This window comes from Dermacentor variabilis, chromosome 8 (genome assembly GCF_050947875.1).
Source record: "Dermacentor variabilis isolate Ectoservices chromosome 8, ASM5094787v1, whole genome shotgun sequence".
Classification (NCBI taxonomy): domain Eukaryota; kingdom Metazoa; phylum Arthropoda; class Arachnida; order Ixodida; family Ixodidae; genus Dermacentor; species Dermacentor variabilis.
The window spans coordinates 92,201,993-92,224,383 of NC_134575.1; the positions used below are offsets into that span (position 1 = coordinate 92,201,993).

General features: G+C 48.6%; 1 protein-coding gene and 1 pseudogene across 3 annotated transcripts in view; one reads left to right on the plus strand and one right to left on the minus strand.

Moving 5' to 3' along the window:
• The window catches only part of LOC142590412 (rab11 family-interacting protein 4A-like), a 281,526-nt gene that overhangs the window by 124,399 nt on the left and 134,736 nt on the right, over positions 1–22,391 (plus strand). For 2 of the 3 annotated variants that reach the window (XM_075702498.1, XM_075702497.1), the window contains exon 2: positions 14,897–15,011. The exons of the other annotated variant lie outside the window; for it this stretch is intronic. In XM_075702498.1, coding sequence (XP_075558613.1) covers positions 14,897–15,011 — 115 coding nt within the window. The remainder of the gene's footprint in view (positions 1–14,896; positions 15,012–22,391) is intronic. 3 annotated transcript variants of the gene reach the window in all.
• LOC142591776 (U2 spliceosomal RNA) lies at positions 590–769 on the minus strand (annotated as a pseudogene).

Here is a 22,391-nt window from a genome sequence, read left to right on the forward strand (position 1 = left end):
AGAAAAAACAAGAAAAAAAAAGCTCGGAAAGGATTTAGTGATAAGAAACGCGTTAGGCATTACGTCGCGGCTCTTTGAGGTCCCGGGTGCATGATTTAAGCCGCGTTGACGACATTTCAAAATGTTGTTTGGCAACTCACTCGACACACGTCCTGCCTGATCGAGGAGCGAAGTGCAAATGGCCATTATATATATATATATATATATATATATATATATATATATATATATATATATATATATATATATATATATATATATATATATATATATATATAAGGCTTTCAACGATGGCGATGCGCATTAAATGGGATGGCAAGTTCTCGCGTAGCGCTCAAACTCGTCGGACGGCGTATACACGGGGGTCCGACGTGTTGGCGCGATGCAACATGCGGGGCAACTTCTACTGCGCAGCAGAAACAGCGCCCTGGTAGACACCAGCCGTCTCACAACGATGGCCTGAGGAGGAGCTGGCACAGCCAGCAGCGTGGCGCTTCGGTGGTGCACGAGATGAGAAAACGGTCAGCGCCATTTGACAGCGAAGCTGTTTGGGGCTACGCTTCCGTGCATTTTTCGTGTGCGTGTGCAAAAACCGTGGGCCGATCCCGGAGATAGCACAGTGCCGGACCGACCCGCTGCGGAAGTGAAGCGGGCTTCAAGCGCTCCTCCAACTTGCAAAAATTAGTTTAATATCTTGGGTCCAAATAGAACCAGTGTCAGATACTAAGCTGTTAAGAAGATATACTGCACTTTGACCCGCGTCGGCCATGTCTACGTACGCATCGCCCTCTCTTTGTCGGCCTTCCAAGCGCTTGCGTATCTCCTTTCCTTCCGCTCTCTGGTGGCGGCGGTCCCGTCGAAACGTCACGCGTGTCTATGGTTACCTCCAGCTCCTTGGGGTGGTGGTTGCGTCTTACACGTGTATATAAATGTCACGGTGAATGAGTTCGCACATTTGTTCAAAATTCAGTGTCACCTCTGTGTCGTGTGCTGGTCGTGCACGTTCACAGAATGGAACCGCTCATTTACACAGACGCTGTTTATGGCTATAGACTGCCGTGCATTTCTTTTTATTTTTTTTGCGTGGCACTCACTCTCCGGGCCGCTCAGACCAGTGTATGGACCCAGGTACTCAGCTGGGACGTAGTGTTCGCGCGCCGTACAAGACTGATGAAGACTCCAGCGGATGCGGAGGAGGAGGAGGAGTAATGCCAGGACGTTTCACTGGCTCCTTTGCAGAGCCGATTGATCGGATCGCACCCATGCGGCCACTTCGTCGTCTTTTGCAACCAAACGCACTGAGCGTTTCTCGAGGCCTTGTAATCCACCGCTCGGTGGCCCCGCGTGCGCCGCCGATGCCGTGTCGGCACGGTATCCGCGCGAACGGACGCCAAAGTGTTCGGGGGTGCGAACGCCCTTGGAGTGTTCGTTTGATTGCTATCGCAATAGAAGCGAAATAACGGGCGCAGGAAAATTGTACACTTACGCTGATGATAGTGAGCTAAAGAAAGAATTGACGCTTGATTCTACAATCCCTGAGGGGGCACGTCGAAGCGTCGTGAGGGGAGAGGGAGTGGGAAGTGAAAGTGGAGAGGGAGGATGAGCGGTAATAGACTCCCCCGTGTGGTGGTCCTCAGCAAAGTGGCCGGCGTTGTAGTAGCGGGCGCTCACAAGGTGGCGATTCCAAGTGAATCTCCAAACTCCAGCAGGCTTCGCAGCGCACGTATACCTGCGGACGCACTGGGAACAGCATCTGGGTCAGTCTCTGTGCCCGCTGGAAGGCCGTAGCGTCCGTAAGCGGCGATGACTGCGGAACGTGCGTGCGTCAAGGATGGGCAGGCACAGTTGAAGGTGGCCCCAGAGTCTCGGGGTCCCCGCACCTCTTGCAGGCAGGCGACGTCGCGCGGCCCTTGGCGTACAGCCGGGCCGCAGTCCAGGTGCAGCCAGTCCGCAGGCGCGCTCTCTGTTACCCCAGTAGCTGCCGTATGGACTCACTAATTGTTTCGCACGGGTTCGGCGGCGGGTCGCCGCGTGGTATCCGCGCGGTAATGTACCTGCGCGCTGGCTCTCTCGGAGGACAACTTCTGAATTAAAGCCGCGCTGCACGTTGTCTTCTTCTCCTTGTTTTAATAACGTTACTCTAAAAGAGAAGTCGGCACCCTCACGCGGTGTACTGGCGACCGCTCCTTACATTAACCACAGTCTGCATAGAGTCGCAGAGCACGAGCGCACACCAAGTTGTGCGCGAGAGTTGAAGAAGACACGCTGTCCTGTCGCAGCGCAAGATGCGCGATTTAAGATGCCACTTTCGCGCGTTGCTGGAATGGCTTCGGCAACATTAATGGCCACCGTGAGCATGAAATTGATTGAAATTAAAGATTACGACGTTTAACGCCCCGAACCAGCACACGTGCAGAGTAGTTCAGAGCTTCTAATTATTTTTGATCATCTGCAATATAATGTGCACCCAAAGCACGGTGCACCATAGTATTTCTGCATTAGGCGGAAGGCGGGAACCTAAACCGCGAGTTCGTGCTCGCAAAATCGCGAGCAGTTGAAAGACTCAGTGAAAGCGTGCCTCACAGTCGTTTGCCTTCTTCTTGCTCATATAATCCTGGCGGTCTCCAGCTCGGCTTGTAGCGGCGGATTATTTTTCAAACGAAAAGAGGAAGGAAAAAAAAATGCCTTGGTCCCGAAACAGATGGTGTAAGCCGCGTTCCTGATGGTAGAGCATTTCGCAGGCTCTCGCTTATATTTCGCGCTTTTTAGAGCACGAAATGCCGAGCTCGCATTTCGTATAGTCTCACTGCCTTTGCCGCCGTGTTGTCTTTATCCGAATCGTAAGCGTGGACACCAATTTCATGCCCGAGCGAACTTCCTTTTGATATTATTTTTTCCCTTTCTTTTTCTAGACCTGTTAAATACACTTATGGTTCTCAGATCCGTTACCGTAGTCTCCTGTCCTAAAGTTTAGCGCACCCGGCTACTGCAGCTTCCGTTTTCTCAGCGACCCCATCATGTAGCGTCATTGTTGTGTGCGCGGACGCGCCTGAGAGATCTTGATTCGTGCCCAGCTCCACGCTAATCGCTGGCCCAAACATGGTGATAGCGCGCAGCCGCCATCGTGTTCTTTTTTCTCTTCTCCACGCTTGGCCGCTGGAACGGAATGTATTGTTTGCGAGGCCAACACAACATCTCTCTCCCACTCTGCGTCACCCTTTCTGTCGCCCTCTCCCGTCCTGTTCGGAGATTTTAAAGTCCTGCCAGCAAGACTGCCCAGCTGGGGCGCGCGCCCTTCTTCTATATGGCTGCACATCGTGAGCACTGGACCGCGCATGCTCCGAACAGAAGAGATAAGCTCACCTCTACAACTCCGACTGGTGACCGCCTTTCTTTTCTCTCTCTCTCTCTCCTTTTTTTCTTTCTTCGTGACTGAAGCTCGCCGGCCCGTGATCTCGAATACACTCGTACTACACGCCGAGCTCGCAGTGATGTCTATATAGATGCTTATCGCTCTCCTCTTGTATTCCCATCTGAAACGAGAACTACGTACTATTTGCGGGTCTCCCCGAAAATACCGAGGCCAGCTGCCCGCTGTCTTGATACAGGCTGTCCCATGGTCACGTTCCTCGAGATTCGCGAAAGGGGCCGAGCTTTAATTGCTCGGAGGTTCGAAGTCTGTACACACACACCACGTGTTCCTGACGAAGGGCTATTAAAGTGTATTGCCGCTGGTGATTTCGATGTTCCTTTGTCGAGAGCGCGTGCTTATATAGGCCGGGCGAGAGATCGCCCTCCGAGCAAGGGCGCGTCGAATCGGTCGGCCGGCGTATGTGGATCGCAAAGCAAAAATCGTTTCACGCCTGGCTGCGCTAAACGTCCGGCGCGCTTCGGGAGTGCACACTTTTCATTCCGTTATGCGCGGTTGCGCTGCGGAAAACTCTCCTTGTTTCGACACGGTCCATGGTGTGTCGTACGGTGTTTCGCAGGCTGTGTGTGTGTATACGAAACGAAGTGCCTGAAAGCGGCTATCTTTTTAAAGAAGAAGAAGAAGAAAAAAAAAAGATGGCGGTGTAGCTAATCTCTTTGTTGCCGAAATCGTCTTTGCTCCTTGTGTCCAAGAGGTAGGGAATGGAAGGGAGAAATCGTGCTTTCAAAGCCGTCATTAGATAAACGGGAGACATACGAGAGACATAAATGTATCTATTAAATTCTTTGCCCTCCAGGAGTCCGCTCCTGGCTGGAGTCGTTAGTGGCTGGAAGGGGTGGAGGAGTTGGGCTTATAGGCCTAAGGGCTACTCATTTAAATGACGTCCTGGTCGATAAAAATCATGCCCGGTGGATAAATGTTATAACGGTGTCCAGGACAGCATTGGCCTTGTCCAGTGTTGTCCCTCGGTTTGACACGACAGATCGATGGTGTCAGCTCGACGTCGCAAAGGCAGGCTGTCGACGATGAGCTTATGCCTTAGCTGATAAGGGAAATTTGCGTAAAACCCCCGCTTTGTCAGCTTCGTGGTTTTGATGCAATGGAGCACGCCGTCGAGGTAACAGTCCTCCAAAGTGTGCGGCTGGAGACACTGCATGAGCGGCGTATAACAAAACGACATTTCGTTAAGCTGTTCACAAACAATATAACAAACGTAGCTGTACACTGAAAGTGAGTTGTCTGCTGGAATACGCCGTTCGGCACTGTTACACCGGGAATCGCGTAACGGTGGCAGAAAGAAATAGCACCTCGATAGCAAATCGATACGCACTGAAGTTTTCGATCTTGAAGTTTATTACAACTCGTGTTGAATACGGTACGCGTACGGTGGAACGCTGTTACAGAGAGCCGGGTCTACCACGAAGTGATCCGGCTAACAGCACGGCCTGGCCACCTTTCTATCGCGGCTCAGCAAAACTGCAATTCAGCTAACCACGACCGAGATGAGTGTGCAGACTCTGCCAGTGACAACGACGAGATAAAAGTTGGGGAATGAAAGTCGCCCGCCATCTTTTGTTTTACCCGTGTATATATTCTCTAAACTTTAAACTAAATAAATTCGGGGGTTGTACGGGCAAAAAGCGCCATACAGTTATGAGACATGTCGTAGTGGGGGACTCCGGCTTAATTTTGAGCACCTGAGGTTAATTAAGGTGGAACGATTTTTTCCCTTTTTTTCCTTTTGCACTTCGCCCCATATCGAAGTGCGGTCGCGAGCGAACCCGCAGTATCGAGCCCTGCAGCGCAATGAGCCACTAAGCTACCGTGGCGGATGGGTTTTGTATATATTGCAACCACGTGCGTTTCATTTCACCACGCTGTGTTACACGTGTATTGTGCAGCACCACTATAACGAAGGTTTTGTGTAACGAATTTGCCTAATAAGCTCCTACAAAGCGCCAGAACAAAAGCGTAATCAACCGGGCACCTTGAACATATATCGGCTGCCGTGCGGTTACTCCCTCTGTATACTCTGCATCCCAGCGCTAGAGCGCTCTGTTCCGGCGCTCTGCTTTGGAGATATCGGTCATTTCGATACTCGTCCACCGCTCATCTTAACTATTTCTTCGTTAAAACAGCGAAAGACTGGTATCATCTACGTGGTGAAGCGGTGCACCTCTCCAGTCGTTCATCGTTCAAGGCATATTCATTGAAAATATGACCTGAATATGCCCACGCCTCATGTAAAAACGCCAAATGCGGTGTTTGAGGTACGAATAAATAAATAAATAAATAAATAAATTTTGGGCGCAATTGTGTCAAGGCGCCCGCGCACGCACTCTTTGTTGCATCTTCGCGTTGGCAATTTGCCAGTGCCAGTGCTGCCGGTGCGTGAACAACAGAGTCAGGAAGAGGACTGTCTCCACGCTTTTGCCTTGAAACACGAAGCTGCATTCTTCCTCGTCTCAGTGTGAGGACTTGATGCAAAGTGCGCCGTCGCCCTCGACTGCATCAAATTGGCGCTGCTCGATTGCTCTGTGAAGCGGTGCGCGCAGACAAAAATAAATCACCGGACTAAAAAAAAAAAAACTATATCAAGCATGCTCAAAATAGAGTTTGTTTTGTCTTGGTGATTTGTTGTTATCGTTCTTTTGCCTTATTGAGAGCTATCAGGGCGCGATCTTTATAACGAACGATATTCCTGGTTCTGCTCACTTCTTTAGAAAGGCGTCACACTGTGTAAACGCCTTCCAATAAGCGCCCCAAACTGAAGATAACTGAATAAGTAAGTGTGCAAGAACATGTAGCAACGCTGACACAAATGAGCAAAACGAACAGGCATGGTATTATAGTGTAGAAGGAAGTCAATAAGTAGCTAGAGGCGTGCAAATATTCGAAACTTCCGGGTAACAAATCGAATAGTGTCCTATTCGACTCGGTCTTCGAATCGAATAGTCACTATTCGTAAATACGAATATTTTTCGAATGCTTTTCGAATTTTTCACAATGTCAGCTGCGCCCAATTAAACATAAAATTAGAGCAAACGTACGGTAGATTTTCACCCCCTCGGGCATATTATAGACATAAAACATTGTAGCTTGCGTAGTGGAGCGGGCTCCATTTCTTAAGCAGCTATACTCTACATGCTGTATAGCAATCACTCGCACTTTCTGAATAGTACTTGTGTATGCGAATAAAGTACTTGTTTGCTCCTAATGCTCCACTTGAGCTTTTAAGGAACAACGCTTCATAACGTACTATGTAATGAAAGAAACTTGCTGACTTTAAGAATACTAGGATGCAAACATCGTTTTGTATTATTTGTGATGAAGACTGTTCATTATTCAATTGAACAAGTGAACGAACAAAACAAAACAAACAAACAAATAAATAAATAAATAAATAAATAAATCGTGGGCCTCCCCAATTAGGCGTATGGATGGGAAGTACAACTATCCGCTATTGATTCTAGAGCGCTGGGCCGCGTTCTACAGTTAGAGTAATAACACGGCAGCTGCTAGGTTCAAGGGGGCCAGGTTGAGCAATTTTGCTCTGGCGTTCTTGTGGCTTCCTATGGTCACAAGCATCGCTTGTCAAACCAGCTATAGCATCGCAAGTATGCGAGGGCCATTCAGAAAGTCTGTGGCCCTATTTATTTTTAGCCAAATTACAGCTGTAAATTCGAAGTCAACTTATCCATTCTCATCGGTGGACCTTTCTTGGACCGGCACGGCTTTATCTGCCGGTAGCTACGCGGAACGGCGCTGCTGTCAGTTGTTGAAGACGGCGGTTGTGCTTCACACGTCCACGTCGTACGTGCAACGAAGTGCGATTCGCCGACAAGCTCCGGTGATTTCACTGGGATAGTCTGGACCACTGACGCTGCAGTCCGGACCTCGCCCCTAGTGATTTATACGTTTTGGGTCCGCCGAGGAAGTTCCTGGCAGGACAGCGATTCATGTGCAGCGACGAAGCCAATACACCAGTCCAACGGTAGTTCCACAGTCAGCCGGACGGATTTTACCAAAGCAGCATCTCAGATTTAGCGCTGCGACGGGAGAAATTTCTGAACCGGGGTGGGGACTGTGTGGAAAAATAGTGTGTTGCACGTAGAATAGTACGTATATTTGTAATTACTGACCTGTATGTACCTTATTTCTGACTAATAAAAAAATAGGGGCAAAGACTTCCTGACTCGCCCTCGTATATCGATTTCTTTGCATCGCAGCGCACCGATTAAGCGCTCGAGGCAGGAAGTGGGGCCGACTGTATGAATAAACACCCGCTCCACGCGCGTGACAGTGAAAAAGCGAGGACGGGAGACTGCCGGCTTTCATAAATGGACTGTTTGCTAGCTTATTTGTGGGAACGGCTCCTCGTTGATCGATTTACGCGGCACAAAAATATAATTGCATACAGCTGTAGCTATGCATGAGCTACAAAGGACACCGAATAGTATGGGGCAGGCGTTAATTTTCGCCATCAGGAGGTTACTTACCAATGCCTTTATTTGTTTTCTGTTTTGCCTCCTTCTGATTACGTACGACGGGGCCCGGTATCGAAGCCACGACAGCAGAACGCCCGTCAGCTGCCCAGCTGCTCAGACCAGTCGGTGAGGCACATTTGTAAAGACTGTCTGGCATGACTCTGATAACAGTAATGCAGACGTGAGAGCGGAAATAATGGACATGGACAATGTCGCACTGAATGGACGGCTCGTGCGTTTGCCTTTGAATTGCAGCTGTATGTCGTACGGGGGGCTTTTTACTACGCCAGTCAACTTTAAACCAGTAATATTACACATTACTGGCACAGAAACGTATGCAATATAGTTATGTCAGGCGTTCTCTTGTTCACGATGGAAGCGTGGTTATGTTTTTTGGGATGAAGTGTGGTCGCGAAAAGGAGCAAGCAAGCAAACAAACAAGCAAGCAAGCAGACAAACAAACAAACCAAATTAAGAAAGAAATCCAATTGAAGAAAGAAAACAGCCACAACAGCGACGAACACGCGTGCAGCAGTGACCGCAAGGATGACAGAGACGTTTACTGCAATCTGCAATAGCAAATATATGGCGTGAAAGTGGATACGCAGAATATGTAAATAACTGTTTAGTCATAAGGCCAAAGAACCAGTAGCAGCAGCCAAGCATTGTAGAGTAATAACACAGACATACAGAAGAAGAAGAAGAGAAAATAATGCAGAGAAAGGCAGGGAGGTTAACCAGAGGTAGTTCCGGTTGGCTACCCTGCGCAGGGGGAAGGGTTAAGAGGGATAAAAAGAGAAACAGAGTGGAAGGGGGAGATAGAAAGAAAGGGAGACAAGCACGAACAAAGCGCGTACACTACAGAACGGTAGGGGGCCGCATTCTTAGAGTCTGTCGTGAAGCCCCGTAGACCGCAAGAACGTTAATAGCGCGAATAAGGCCTTCAACGCGGATGTTCTTTCGGAGCATTGGCCTAAAGCTTTTAGTTCTGAAAGTGGACGATTGTCCAGCTGGTCCAGTACCCTGCACATCACTTGTCTCTCAGCACTGTATCGCGGGCAGACACAGATAATGTGTGCGAGCGTCTCGTCGATGTTACATGTGTCGCACGTGGGGCTGTTGGCCATTCCTATGAGGAAAGCATAGGCGTTTGTAAACGGAACGCCTAGCCACAGACGGTAAAGCATGGTCTGTTCACGTCGTGGTAATCCAGGCGGGAGGTGCATCCGTATATCCGGAGACAACGAACGCAACCGACACATGGTGAAAACATTTGAGTCCCACAGGGGCAAAGTGCACTCACGGGACATCAATCGCAGCCCAGCCGCAGCGTCTGTTCGCGAAAGCGGAATGAAGACTCGTTGACCACTGTCATGTGCCGATCGGGCGGCTTCGTCGGCTTGGTCATTCCCGCTGATGTTACAATGTCCTGGAAGCCACTGAAAGATTATGTTGTGTCCCTTATCATAGCTTTGATGATATATGTGCCGAATTTCTGAGGCCAGTTGTTCATTGGGTCCGTGGCGCATTGGGCTTCGTATGCACTGAAGGGCTGCCTTGGAGTCACTGAAGACTGTCCATTGTTGCGGTGGTTTCTGCTTAATGAAATCAAGTGCAGCACGGAGCGCCGCGAGTTCTGCACCCGTCGATGTGGTCACACATGAAGTTCTTAACTTGATTTCCTCAGATTGTGCCGGGATGATGACTGCAGCAGCAGCGCTGTTGAGTTTAACTGAGCCATCTGTGTATACATATTTCCGGAATCTGTGCACGTTGTGAATGTGCTCCAAAGTTGCTTGCTTCAAAGCTTGCAATGGCGCTCCAGCTTTCTTTCTGACTCCTGGAATTGTCAGTTGCACTTGCGGCCGGTGCAGACACCACAATGGATCTGACAATCGTGAAGCGGGCGTAAATTCTGATGGCAAGTACGACTGATGTCTTACAATAGTTTTAGCAAAAGTTGAAAGTGGCCTTTTTGCTGGCAAGCAAGCAAGATGGTGTGAGGGAATCCGAGTCAGGTGTCGGATGTGCGCTCTCAGGACATCTGTATCAATGTAGACTGTCAAAGGCGCGTCTCTGGCTATGGCCACTGTCGCAATCGATGACGTTGTTTTGGGAAGACCGAGACAAGTCCTGAGTGCTTGGGCTTGCACATACAGATGAACGAACGGAGGCGGGCGGGTGAAGAGACGGACGGACGGACGGACGGACGGACGGACGGACGGACGGACGGACGGACGGACGGACGGACGGACGGACAGACAGACAGACAGACAGACAGACGGACAGACGGACAGACGGACGGACGGACGGACGGACGGACAGCCAGACAGACAGACAGAGACAGACAGACAGACGGACGGACAGACGGACAGACGGACAGACAGACAGACAGACAGACAGACAGACAGACAGACAGACAGACAGACAGACAGAAACAGACAGACAGACAGACAGACGGACGGACAGACGGACGGACGGACGGACGGACAGACAGACAGACAGACAGACAGACAGACAGACAGACAGACAGACAGACAGAGACAGACAGACAGACAGACAGACAGACAGACGGACGGACGGACGGACGGACGGACAGACGGACAGACGGACGGACAGACAGACAGACAGACAGACAGACAGACAGACAGACAGACAGACAGACAGACAGACAGACAGACAGACAGACAGACAGACAGACAGACAGACAGACAGACACAGACAGACAGACAGACAGACAGACAGACAGACAGACAGACAGACAGACAGACAGACGGACGGACGGACGGACGGACAACGGACAGACAGACAGACAGACAGACAGACAGACGGACGGACGGACGGACGGACGGACGGACGGACGGACGGATCTCCGCAAATAGACCTCGGAGGACTTTGCTGTTCTGGCTGTAGGTGATGATTTTGCCGCCAATCTTCTAATGTATATTTTTTCCATTCTGCAGTTCAGGTTTGTGCAGTATCGGTTGCTGTAATGTTGCTGTTCCTAGCCTAAGATAAACATTTCAATAGTCGTGGTTTCTCAAGCGCATTCCTGGCGCGTCGCTCTGGTAGTTTAATGTTTAATGTCTTGTCTCGAAATTCACATAGGCTGTGCTAAACGTTGCATCAACGAAACATGGTTCGTATTACGGCAGCAGAGCAATACAACTTGAAATGATGTATTGTTCTCAGATGACATTAGGTGCAAGGTGGCCTTTCAAGTTAGCGATGCCTAAGAATTTAGTCGGCAGCGACATTTGATCATTCAAAACACTGTGACGCGAATATATTACCGCTTGTGAAATCGCCGCTATCTGTTTACCGCGCCTGATAAAGAAACTTTTACATTCAGAGCGTTAACTCCATTTTCTTATCAAATGACGAGCTGATTATTGATTGGTTCATTGCCACGCTTGCACTCGATATGGTGCTAAGCGTAATGTCCGATAACGCACTATCTTTGGTGCTGCGTCTTTACCCAGTCGAATAGCGCAGGAACGCTGTTAATCTATTATCCGATATCTGCATTTTTTGTCTACTAGAAATAATATAAAAATCGCTGAAGGCACTGCTACGGCCAAAATTGAATTTTAGCCTCTAGGCACTGCTAAAGCCCGCTCGAGCTAGCGGTCAATCAACTTATACGCAACACGGAATTCATTTAGCGTAACGGCGGTGATCTTCTGTTGACCAAGCTAAGCAAGTCATTTTCAAGCGCGTTTCGATAGACAGATCGTCTCCCGTCCAGTTGAACGTCGCGCGCTTGCGCTATAGCGGATGAGAGTTCCTGGTTGCCACGACAGGCGGCGACACCTGCCTCGGCGTGGCGTTTCGGCGCACTGGCGTCGTCTGCTAGGATGCGGCAATCGTCGGCACGGTCAGCGGCGGCCAGTGGGCGCCCGTCGTGTAGTGCCGATGGCACGCATACGCATGCGCAGGGCTGCAATTTCAGCAAGTGCTGGCATCGTAGTTTGCACGCAGTTCCTCTGCAAATTATACGAACCGGCAGCAAGATCGAAGTATGCTTTCGGATAGCTTTCTGTATGAAGGGAAAATGACTGAGGCGGAGTGCGCACGTCAGTGCTCCTGATGATAGTCCTACAGTCTTATTTGCGTTTGTTTAAGCTGTGGAAACAGGAAATGTTGCCATCTTCAATGCTGCGACCCTTACTTTAAAGTCAGATATAATATACACTACAGTTTCAAGTGTGAAGTATATTTTCTCGCGTTCTCTTCCGCGTTTTTGCCGACGCGAAATCCTCGCAAGTAGAAAGCTGCGCCGATTCGTGATCGGTTTCACGAAATCTAAACAGTGATTGGCGTCAGACTCTGGCGCACTACTTGACGCAGTAACACTTGTGCGGAAGCTCCGCCCCTGTAGCCATTGCTGTAGCTTTCACTTCGTTGTCACAGAAAGTTGTCCGCGATAGTTTGTACACGATCATTCTATAGTGCAAAGCATATTGTTACGGACAGGAAGACATGAGGCAAGGCGACACATGGCTTACTGGCAACTGCTGCGAAATCTGTCTTGCTCATGAGCATATGTGTACATGCGTGTCCGTTCCGTCTTTTGCGAATGCTGATAATCGCCTGCGTGCTTTTTTTTTTTTTTTTTTTGCCTCGAGTTTTCTTTGAAACGAAGTTGCGAATATGGTTCGAAAGCTGCGCTATATGGTTATTGATTTTGACATTCTGGTTGCTGTTGCCCCAAGATATTGTTCCACTGTAGATTCCTGTTGATATCCCGTGTAGATATGTACGGATTTGTATGCTGCTGTCGGCACAAAGACATTCTTCATCGAACACAGTTTAGCTACAGTGGAGAAAGATGTCGCATAGAAGAAAGAGGTGCTATTTCTGCTTCCTTGCATACAGCACGGCTCAGCTACCTAGTTACAGTGGGATAAGAAGGTCGAACGTCATAATCCAAGTAAAAGTTGTGGAAGGAGACTAGATCTAGATTACACTCACGTTGTACACAATGTATGTTATATGGATAAAAGGTAGGGTTTAAGCGAAGTCGTTACAGCCCGTTCCTCTATCGCGTCTGTGCGTTAAAAAGTTGGGGGCGTTATGTAAATGCTCTAAATCTATTGAAGCAATAACGTGCTAATAACAACCGTCTCCACCACTCTATAGATAAGCTGCGTAATCGTCCGCTCTCGATATTCAGGATACCTGGACACCGATCTCACATGATGTCAGCACGAGCGGTTTTAAATGAAGTGCTGTATTGTTTAAAGAGAGACCGGATTGCGCGACAGACTGTGTGACACCCCGTTACACTGTGTCTCTCTGTTAAGCTGTGTCTCTCTGTATGTCGAACAGTGACACTTTGGGGCTGTGACAGTTTGACAGATTGTTTGATGCAAGGTGTTAACTTGTTGCTGATAGTTACTTCTTTCCTGTTCTATTTTTTACCTCAGCCTTCTTTCTACCTATACAGCGCAGTAACCGCTGATGTCCTCAGCTGAACTTCACCTTTTCTTTCTTCTTCTTCTTTTTTAAAGTGAGACATATTCTTTACTGGCTGCTGAGGATGTTTGCCTGACTGTATGCGCCTGGCGCACTACTTTATATGACGTGGGAATGCGTGAAATATTACGCTCATTGCATACTGGACAAATAACCGGTGGTATATAAAGACTAGGGATGCTCGACTAACTTTTTTTTATTCGATTAACGATTATGCGTTCACAGTTTTAGCTTTAATCGATTCATCGCATTCGATGCAGGGTTTTTCATCGATTAATTGATTAATCGAAAATTTTGTAAGACGCTTTAAGATGGTTGAAACACGGTTACCTACTTTTGTAGGATAGTACTTTTAATGTTTCAGAGGTGGAACCAAGTCAGAAATACAAGTGTATAAATCTTGATAAAGAATAATATTTAATTTGTTAAATACTAAATAGAGTTGACACTAGTACCCTCTGAAAAGATACACAATATATGTTATAAAATGGCAGATAGAGCAGAAATAAACTAGATACGTGGCTCCAGTGAATCCTTCTACAGTGCAGTTAAACAAAAAATAAGAAAAATGGCAAAAGTGCGAGGTGAAGTCCCACTAAAATGTGCAAGATATTGTAATATTCACCTGGGAAAAGCAAATTACTGGTTTCGGATTTTAAGGCCACATGCTCTTTTCTACAGAGCGAAGGAATGTCAACTGGCCGTGAGGTTTTGCCGAAAGCGACACCTTCTTTGAATGGCCACGCGACAGGCATGCGAGAATAGAGACGCTCGGAAGCTATAGATTTGCTGAAATCGGCACGAACACCGCCGCTGTGTCAAAATCGATGCTGCAAACCGGCGCGAATGCTGGGACACGACGATCAACGACTGGGTTGCCATAGCGTGCCTTGAATTGCGACGACATTTCAAGCGTCCGGCTTCGGGTGGCATGGTGGCGTGTGCGGTGTTGGGGAAGAGAGGGGATAACGCTCGGGGGGCTCGGCATCACTATGGACTCGGAAAAACAGTCGACAGTCGCTCTTCCACAGCCGCAGAGTCACTGCTCGCGCTGCACCGTTCTAGCACGATTTCAAAATTTTCGCACCACTCCAGTCAAACTCTGGAATATGATTAATCGAACAAGATTAAGTCGACTAAATGAAAGTTGGACATCGATGAATATCAATCGCTTTGCGAGGTACGTTTAATCGACTGATCGTTCATCGATATTACCAGTTAAGAGTCACAGAGTGGAATGCCAAGGGAAGGGAAGCACAATCGAGGACTGCGGGAAATTAGGCGGTGTGATGAAAGAAGTATATTCGCAGGCTTAAGATCGGGTCAGCTGGCGCAAGACAAGGGCAATTGGAGATGGCCGGGAAGATCTCTTAGTCCTACAGTGGACGCGAAAGTAGGCTGATGACGGCGATGACGAGATAGCAGACACGGCACACAGCGTGCAGGAGTATAGCATGCATCGACGGAGGAATGAACCCCCCGTCCGTCTTTTCTTCAACAGGCCCTGGTGCAACTGGTGCAGTGCCTGGACCCTGGACAGCGGGGGCTCATCTCCTTCAAGGACTTTGCCGCAGGGGTCATGGCGCTGCTCGGAGCTAACACAGGAAACACCGTTGGTGCGTGCTTGTCTATGTGCTTTTTGAATAATGCAAACCTGCAGGTCCATGCAGGAAGGGCGCAATCAACAGTGTACAGTAATTGAACAGTGTGAGTTATAATAGGAAAAAAATATATAAATGGGAACACTGGTATCGTCATCAAATTGGAGTTTATTGTCGCTGAACACAGGATAAAATGTTTACAGAAATATTTTGACCGTTAGCCTACATAGCTTGTGCTATACAGGCTGTATCGTGCAATAAGGTGCTAGACATATGGTACGAAGGGCGTAGACTTAGCATTCCGATTACAAGCTCAGTTGCTACATGAGTGATTTAAAAATGTACTTTACAAGATAACTTAAAGTTGCGTGCTAGTTTAATTTCGAGGGAAATGGAGTTCACAATTTTAGGGCCAATGGATTGAATTAATTTTTTGCCGTATACATTCCTGCAGATAGAAAGACTAAAGTTGCCGTTGGCTGCGGGCCTTGCGTTACGTTTTGCTAAACAAAGCAAACTCAAGGGTAGCGGAAACTTAGTGTTGATTGATAGCATTCACCAAAACCGTAGTTTTATAAATTCGTTCAAACATGAACGGTAGTATCCGGGTACTCGCGAACACTTGTGTGCTTAGGCAATGAGGAGACGAAAATGTTATCATTTTGAAGGCGCGTTTTTGCAACCGTACAACTGGAGCTACGTACGTTACATAAGTAAAGCCCCATATATCGCTACAACAACTCAGTTGTGTGACTCAAAACATGAATCGCCCGACTAGATGGACAACCACTGGAACAATCTGTGACCTGTATTTAATTATCAGCAAAAGAAATCTGTATAGCGTAACTGACCGAAAATGTACATCGTTAATATGACATCAGTCGAAAATATGAGAATGTAAATGATGCTACATGGGGGGTGGGGGGAGAGAGGGCGAGATTATTTACTGGCAGCAATAAGCGTCGCACGACTAGTCGCGCTGCACTTTTTTTTGCGTTTGTTTCGCGGCCTTACTTTCTGACTTGGAAAAATAAATAAATAAATAAATAAATAAATAAATTCTGTTTAGCACGTATTGATCAACACAAAGCTGGAGTTCGAATTTTTTCGGGACTATCTACAATTACTTCACTGAGACTTTTCGCTCCGAATATGATATTGGAGAAGTTTATTGATTACTAATAACTAATTATGTAATTAGGCGAAATGCAAGAAAATAGTATCAGTGGCTAAGAGACGGCAAACAACATTACCTTGGTTATTTCCAGCTACGTGGCACTTGCATATATTTATACATGCAAGTGCCACACGCACGCAGTGTATATCGTATGCCACGTTTCTTGCACAAGTTACGCAAGAAACGTGGCATACGATATACACTGGACATCACAGGGTTTAAAGGCGAGTGAGCCTCCGTAGCACTCTGAATGAACCAAGTGAATGTGTTCAAAGCGCTCGATTTCCACCAGCCTAATGAAAACAGTACCGCGAGAGCGCTTGGTAGAGCGCTTAAAATGTTCTTGAGCTTTTATGGAAACGCGGCTGCCATGTTCGGTAGTCGACCACACCTCCCCGTGCTCAAAAGCAGAGGCTCATAGTCAATAGAGAGTTTTAGATTAGGAGACTAATCTAAAACTGTTTATTAAGTCACCCAGGCGGGTGACTTGCTAGCACTGTGTTCATACACGCGGATACAATATTCTTTTCTGGACTAAGCTTGTTAACAATTACGGAAACGCGCTGACACATTAGCGGGCTTCCGATACAGGCAGCACCATCAACGTACATAAATATCTACTCGCGGATATAAATATTCAAATCAGTCAAAATAAACTAAAAGTTCTACTGAGTCAAAATTATTATTTGACGTTTCTTAACCCACATGGGTTCTCTGTTCGCACTTCAGACGACATAGTGTCGTAGCCAGTTCATATGTGTATCAGATGACGACATTGAGCGGCCGGAGATGAACTTGGTGCATGTCACCGCCTGTTCTGTTGATATTGACCCTATTCGCGGAGGAGTTTACTCCAGAGGAACGAGATGGCGCTCTCGGCGGCGCGCCGCACGTTGCCTCAGCGACAGCGCACGAATACGAAGCCATTAGCGCTTCTGCCCTGCTACTGTGCGATCAGCTGTCGGTAGTGCAACTGGGTGGCCGCTAATGCACTGTGCTGTTTTAATGCTGTAAAATGTTGAGCGGTAGAGGGTATACGTGTGCGGAATTGCCTGCAAAAGTAGGGACTAGCATTTTAGGAAGTAGAAAGAATCTGTGTGGCCAAGTTCACGGACTGCTGCTGCACAGGGACTTCTTGTGCTGATGGCCGTCCTTCGCGATACAGGGATTTCTCTCGAGGATAAAAAGGTTCACTCATCCACCAGCGTTGTATCGCTAACCTCCAAAGAAAGGACTTGAACCACGGAACGTCGGCAAGAGTACTGCTCATTGCACAGTGGTAAAGAGCATCGCTTCCTGGCATAGTACATAAGTTTCTCACACATTATTTTCACACATCCACCCCAACTCGCACGCAAACTTACGCCCGCTGTATCGCCCACGGATCACATGCAAGGGAATGGACCCACGCTTGAACCAATGCTCCGAGGCATTTGTGAGGGCGACTACACCGACAGCACACGAATGTGCGATGCTTAATGTTTCGTTATGGTTGACGAAATAGTTCACGCGATAATACATCGTTGCTGCAAGCGATTAAAAAGTACAGAACGTCCACGTTCCAAGCCATTGTGCGCAGCAAGAAAAAAATATATCGCGACTGAGCAACACCTATTAACGATAAGGCTGAAAATAAACAATCAGATAGTGTTGTGACTCGAGGTTCAAAGACGTGGAATCATCTTTCCTAGTGGAGGGGTAAGTTAACGTGAGGCTGGGTCCGATATTCGGGACGTTGGACAAACACGTATATATTTACATAGGTGCAAGAAAATGCAAAGAAATACAGAAATGTTGATGATGAAGTTGTAGTCGCCGATCACTCCCGCCGTCCGTAGCTCCTTTCTTATGCTTTTCGTGATCATTTTTTAGTCACTTCCCCCAATCCGGTGACAGGGGGCCGCTGACATCAGGTCCCACCAATCCGGAGGGAGGTGCCTTTTCGCTGACGTCGATCGTACTCTGAGAGGTCATCGCACTGAGCGCGTCTCTGCCTTGGACACGCCAATTTGTGCTGCTGACAGGTGACAGCCGTATCATTGCTAATCGCAGTAACCTCTCATTAACGACGTATTCCCGCGCTGGTCATACTTCATCCGTGTCGAGAACCATTTTGACGAGGCCGTCGGCCCGTTCACAACAACCGGGTAAACGGCCGATCACAACAGCCCGTCCACCGCCAGGAAGAGGGCTCGAAAGGAGGCAGCTCATCGGTGCCCCTTGGAGAGGCCTTGGCCGCTCAGCAGGCTCGGCTCCGGCTCGAAGTCCCGGGCTCGCCGGGAGAATCGCGACCAATGGCCTTCTTGGAGCGAGGGTTGGCAGCAGGTCGTACGCTCGGAACTGGCATTTTAGTGACCAAGTCCGCATAGCGCCCGAGTAGCGACAAGGCAAGCGCCCAAGCCCCCTTCGAGATATGCGAGGTAATCCTCCCCCTCCCTTAATTAATCCCGAGGCCAGAACCAGCGAGAGCCAGAAAGGCAGCCATAGGAGAGCACTGCTCAAACGAACCTAAAGGAAGGAAAAAGTGGACAAGGAAAGACAGGGAGGTTAACCAGTTTAGCTCAACTGGTTTGCTACCCTACGCATGGGAGCGGGATGGGGAGGTTGAAAGAACGGGGAGGAGAGAGAGAGAGAGAGAGAGAGAGCAGATAGCACAGCACACACATTGTCAGTTACAGTCCATCACTCTTGCGTGATACGTGACATCACTGTCACAGCCGCTTGTCCAAGCCCGTCTTTTTCAAACACCGAAGTAGTCCCTACGTAGCCTTCAGCTGCGATGTCTTTTGTCGGCGACATGCGAAAATCGTTTCAACTGGCAATGGTCTATTGCCAAGATGCGCTAGAACGGACGCCAGGGACTGTCTCTGTACATTATATTCAGGACAGTCGCACAGAATGTGTTCTAGCGTCTCCTCGCAAATACAGGCATTGCAGAGAGTGTTGTCGGCCATTCCAATGCGAAATGAGTAAGATTTCGTGAATGCCACCCCTAGCCATAAGCGATAAAGCACAATGGCCTCACTTCGGCAGAGTCCATTTGGCATACAGAGATGCATCAAACCTAAACAAAATCTAAATGGTAGTGTGCCTAACGTATTGGTCAATCTTGATTTTATCGTGGCTCAAATAAGGCGCAACTCACACATCTCTGAGGCAAACTATAAACAAATGGAGATCGTTTTAAACATATATGAACAAACAATAATTAACCCCCCTCCCACACACACAAACACACACAAAAACTCTTTATGTTCCCTATCGAGGCATAAACACTTATCAAAAGACTAGCTCATGAGTCGGCTACGTTCAGCCACCTTCGTCCCTGCCCATCGAAACGGCCCCAAGACAGCTGTCAGTTTCGTCACGGTACGGCGCGGCTGAAATTCGAAGAACTATACCGCATTTCATACATCAGATGCAACGCTTTGGAAGCTACGCAACAAGTCCGGTCACAAAAATGCATCACTCCGCGCGTTCCCGTCTATGCTTCGCTGTGCGACAGGAGGCGTTTGCTCGCGCGAGCATGCACGTGAGCCTGCCGCGACGGCTAACCAAAAGAAACAATGAAACGTAAATTGATTTAAAACAACGTCTTATCAGCCGTATGAGTACATGCTTTGTTTGTTTCTAAGAGTAATTTCTTTCTTTTTTTCATTCAAGACAGCTTATATAAAGAAAAATTTCAAAAAAATCAGGTCAAGAAGCACCGAGCTATTTCTAAGTTCGAACGCAGCCACTGCAAAAAGTATCTGTAGCTGCCACAGCATTGCACCTGATGTATGAAACGGAGTATATAGGATCCTCCCCCGGCAACCTGTCCCGCGTCTCCAAACGCCGCCCTTCCAAACTAAACATTCCACGTAGCGTGTGGTTCACGAGCCGCCGAAGCGAAAGAAGACGGTGACCCTTTGAACCACGGGATCCGTCACAGCGATTGCAATGGTCAAAGGGATCAGTGCCGTGTTGCTCATTCGCTCAATGCCACGTGCCAGTACCTGCGCCTGTAAAGCGAAACGTACTGGGCTCTGCTGACCGCGTTACTTTAAACTAAATTAATTCAGAGTGGTAGTTAAAGACCTAAAAACAAAACAAAAGCTACACTCTAACTGCGCGCAGAAACCTTTGAAAAAGATTGCTTTTCTAATGCGAACTATCAAAATGAAAAGTAATACGTTCCTAATAACTAACAAAAAATGCCTCGCGTACTGATTACAAAAAGAAAGAACAATAACACCAACAAAAAAACTTATACGAGCGCTCAAGTCTACAATTACTCTCTCTTCATGCGCGCACGATTCGGTCGCCGACTGACAGCCTTTGGGCCACGCTGAGCACATGAGGTGCGAGACCTACATTTCTCTCTGCCGTCGACCGTCACTCCATGTGTTCGCGGCTCACAGGTGGCCGGGTCCTCGCACTGAGCGCGTCTCTGGCTTGGACACGCCAGTTTGTGCTGCTGAGAGGTGACAGCCGCATCATTGCTAATCGCTGAAACCTCTCATGAACGAGGTATTCCTGCGCTGCTCATAATTCATCCGTGTCGAGAACCATTTTGACGAGGCCGCGTCGGCCCGTTCCCCATAATCGTGCGAGCCGTGACCGAGGGGTGTCGCGGGATGAACGGCCGATCACAACAATAGTGACTGCACCGAGGAACTTTACTAATTGAGAAGCATGGCAAGCCGTTGCTTCAAAGTGCTTGCCAAATAAAGAACGCAGAGAAAAAAATATGTGCGGCTCTGCTATCGGAAACACCAGAGACCAGCGGAGCTGTTAAGGCTTCACAAAAACTAATGCCGTTTTCCTATATGGGGGTGTCGGTTGGGGCGGTGCGCGATTTGAGGCGCCCGCCGAGACAGAAGCCATTTGTTGAGACGCCACATGCGTGGGTGTCGTGTTCCAGACTCTACAGCGACGCGACGCGGCGGCAACCGCCGCGCCTTGTAAGAGTTGGGGTAGGGCACGAAATAGATGGTAGCTGGCCCTTGCCGTCGTCCAACTCATCCACGCTGAGGACGTTGTTGAAGGGAAGGACTTGTTCTAATCGAGAACGAGGAATATATGATTTATTTACGGTATCTACATGGAAGGGTGGAGAACGTTACAGTCCATCAGTCTAGCATGACCGAAAGAGAATGCACACCCAGCAGCCTCGCAACGGCTCCTTAAAATACTCGGTCCTCTCTAGATCCCTAGGTGAGGAAAAACGGCCGTTCAACCTTCGACCAATGGGAGCGTGCAAAGTCATCGTGGCTGACCCGCCTCTGAGGGGGAGGGTTTGCACAATCACTTCCGCACAGGTTTCACTGAATACACCGAGGTGAGAGGGTTCTCGCAGACACAGGTCTCGCCCCGAGCAGGCGCCTCTTGATCCCAGAGCTGACGCCGCAGTCTGTGGCCGCCGCGTCTGTTCATTGACTATGACGGCTTCTGCGGCCAGTGAGACCGCACCGCAAAACATCTTCCGGAGTTCCCCCGCTCCAAACAAACCGTGACGGCGACGGCGAATCCCTAACAATACATGGTCCTCCGGCCGCGTCTAGACATGCTGGCGCCGACGGGCAGTTGACGAGGAACATTGTCGTCTTTACAAAGCGACTCGCCGCAGCGGACTGGGGAGGGTTCCAAGGTCACTTCTTCGAACATCGTCACCCCCGCAGCTGCGGCTGTAGGCTGTAGGCTGCGGCTGTAGGTCGGTACCCCTGCAGATCGATCGTAACGGCCTTAGCTCTGATGCATGCTAGCTCCGACGCCGTGTAGCTGGTAGCTTCTTGAAATCCGCCGAACCGAGCGCGTGGGCTTTTATTGGCAAGAAATGACGTCACACCACCTGTGTCCCCGCCGCGCCACTCCTTCTCCTCCACTAGGCTCCACCCACTCTAGCCCTGTCGCAAATGTGCACGATGCTATTTTTATACTCTGCTTTCACTCTCTCTAAGCTGGCTCTCCCCCAGCTCGGGGAAGCTGCGAACGTCAAGAAAAACCCAGTGAGGTTCTAACAGATCCACTGTAAAAAAACACATTGATCCTGATTTAATTCACATGTTGAAAGTTTGGACAGCTTGGAATACATTTGGAGCCCCGCTTTTAGTACAACCACCGTATACGCTGCTCGTGCCGTTTGGACAAGGCGTAATGAGCTCCGAAAGCGCTTATACACGGTGTTCCAGCTAACTTTAGCCAGAGCAAAAAAAAAATATGCAAATGCCACGTGC